The sequence below is a fragment of the Manacus vitellinus genome, unplaced genomic scaffold (assembly GCF_001715985.3).
Source record: "Manacus vitellinus isolate BGI_N305 unplaced genomic scaffold, ASM171598v3 scaffold_87_pilon, whole genome shotgun sequence".
Classification (NCBI taxonomy): domain Eukaryota; kingdom Metazoa; phylum Chordata; class Aves; order Passeriformes; family Pipridae; genus Manacus; species Manacus vitellinus.
In genome coordinates this window covers 367,911-369,018 of record NW_021940854.1, presented here as the reverse complement: position 1 = coordinate 369,018, position 1,108 = coordinate 367,911, and the positions used below count along the sequence as shown (strand labels likewise).

General features: G+C 61.4%; 1 protein-coding gene across 1 annotated transcript in view; it reads left to right on the top strand.

The window, feature by feature from the left end:
* LOC103762525 (protein phosphatase 1 regulatory subunit 3C-B-like) overlaps window positions 1-1,102 on the top strand; it is a 2,703-nt gene extending 1,601 nt beyond the window's left edge. The window contains exon 3 of the mRNA XM_029964974.1: window positions 4-1,102. Coding sequence (XP_029820834.1) covers window positions 4-826 — 823 coding nt within the window. The 3' untranslated portion in view covers window positions 827-1,102. The remainder of the gene's footprint in view (window positions 1-3) is intronic.
* Window positions 1,103-1,108: the final 6 nt, after the last annotated feature.

Sequence of the window (1,108 nt, the reverse complement as noted above, 5' to 3'; positions counted from 1 at the left end):
GAGCCACTCGCCCCCCATCCGCAAGCTGCTGAACTCCTACGAGGAGCTGCGGGGCAGCCGAGGCCGCAAACCCCTCCGATCCTGTCTCAACCAGAAGCCGAGCGCAGAACCTGAGCCCGAGCGGCGAGACAACACCAAGAGCTCCAAGGGGCAGAAGAAGAAGCGAGTCGTGTTTGCTGATATGAAGGGGCTCTCGCTGACGGCCGTCCGCTTCTTCTCAAGGATCGAGGAGGACCTTTGTGACTTGCAGCATGCCCTGTCAGACCTTGCCTCCTTCCGCCCCAGGCTGTGGGACTCACGCCCAGAAGCGTGCAGGTACGTGCTGGACTTCCCACAGCCCTCAGTGGACTACACGGCTTTCCGCAGCAGCCTGCACAGGAACCTCGTCTGCCTGGAGAGCTGTGTGATCCAGGACCGTGCTCTGTCAGGGACGGTGAAGGTCAGAAACATTGCCTATGAGAAGAAGGTGGCAGTCCGCATCACCTCCGACGGCTGGAAGAGCTTCCGGGACGTCCCCTGCCAGTACATGCACAGCACGTACGGCTCAGCCGACACAGACATCTTCTCTTTTGAGCTCACCCTGCCCAAGCCAGCCAGCGGCCGCAGGGCCACCGAGTTCTGCATCTCCTTCCAGTGTGGACAGAAGACCCACTGGGACAACAACCATGGGAAGAACTACACGATCCGCCATGTGGGCGGATCCTCCCGTGCCGTGAAGAGTGCCAGTGGGGCCTGGGAGCACCTTGGCACCTCTGGGGCTGCCGCCCTGGTCCTGTCTCACCTGCAGACCTGGCAGCGTTCAGAGACCCGGGCTCCTTACTGGTAGGAGGGCGGTGTGTGAAGACATGTAGGTCCCCTCCACATCCCAGACATGGTACAAGAGTCTTGGGGGAAGGGCCAGCTGCAGAAGATGTTGCTCACAGTTCTGTTGGCTCCTCCACGGCTCTATGAGCAGCTGCCGGTCTCTGCAGAAGCTTTTTCCCTGCTGGCTCCTGCCACAGAGGCTGGAAGCTGTTGCTTGGAGTGACTCCTGGAGGTTCTTGCAAGTGACAAGGAACAGGCTGTGGGCTGGAGCCCGTGGCCGTGCCTGAGCCACGCGGGGAGCCAC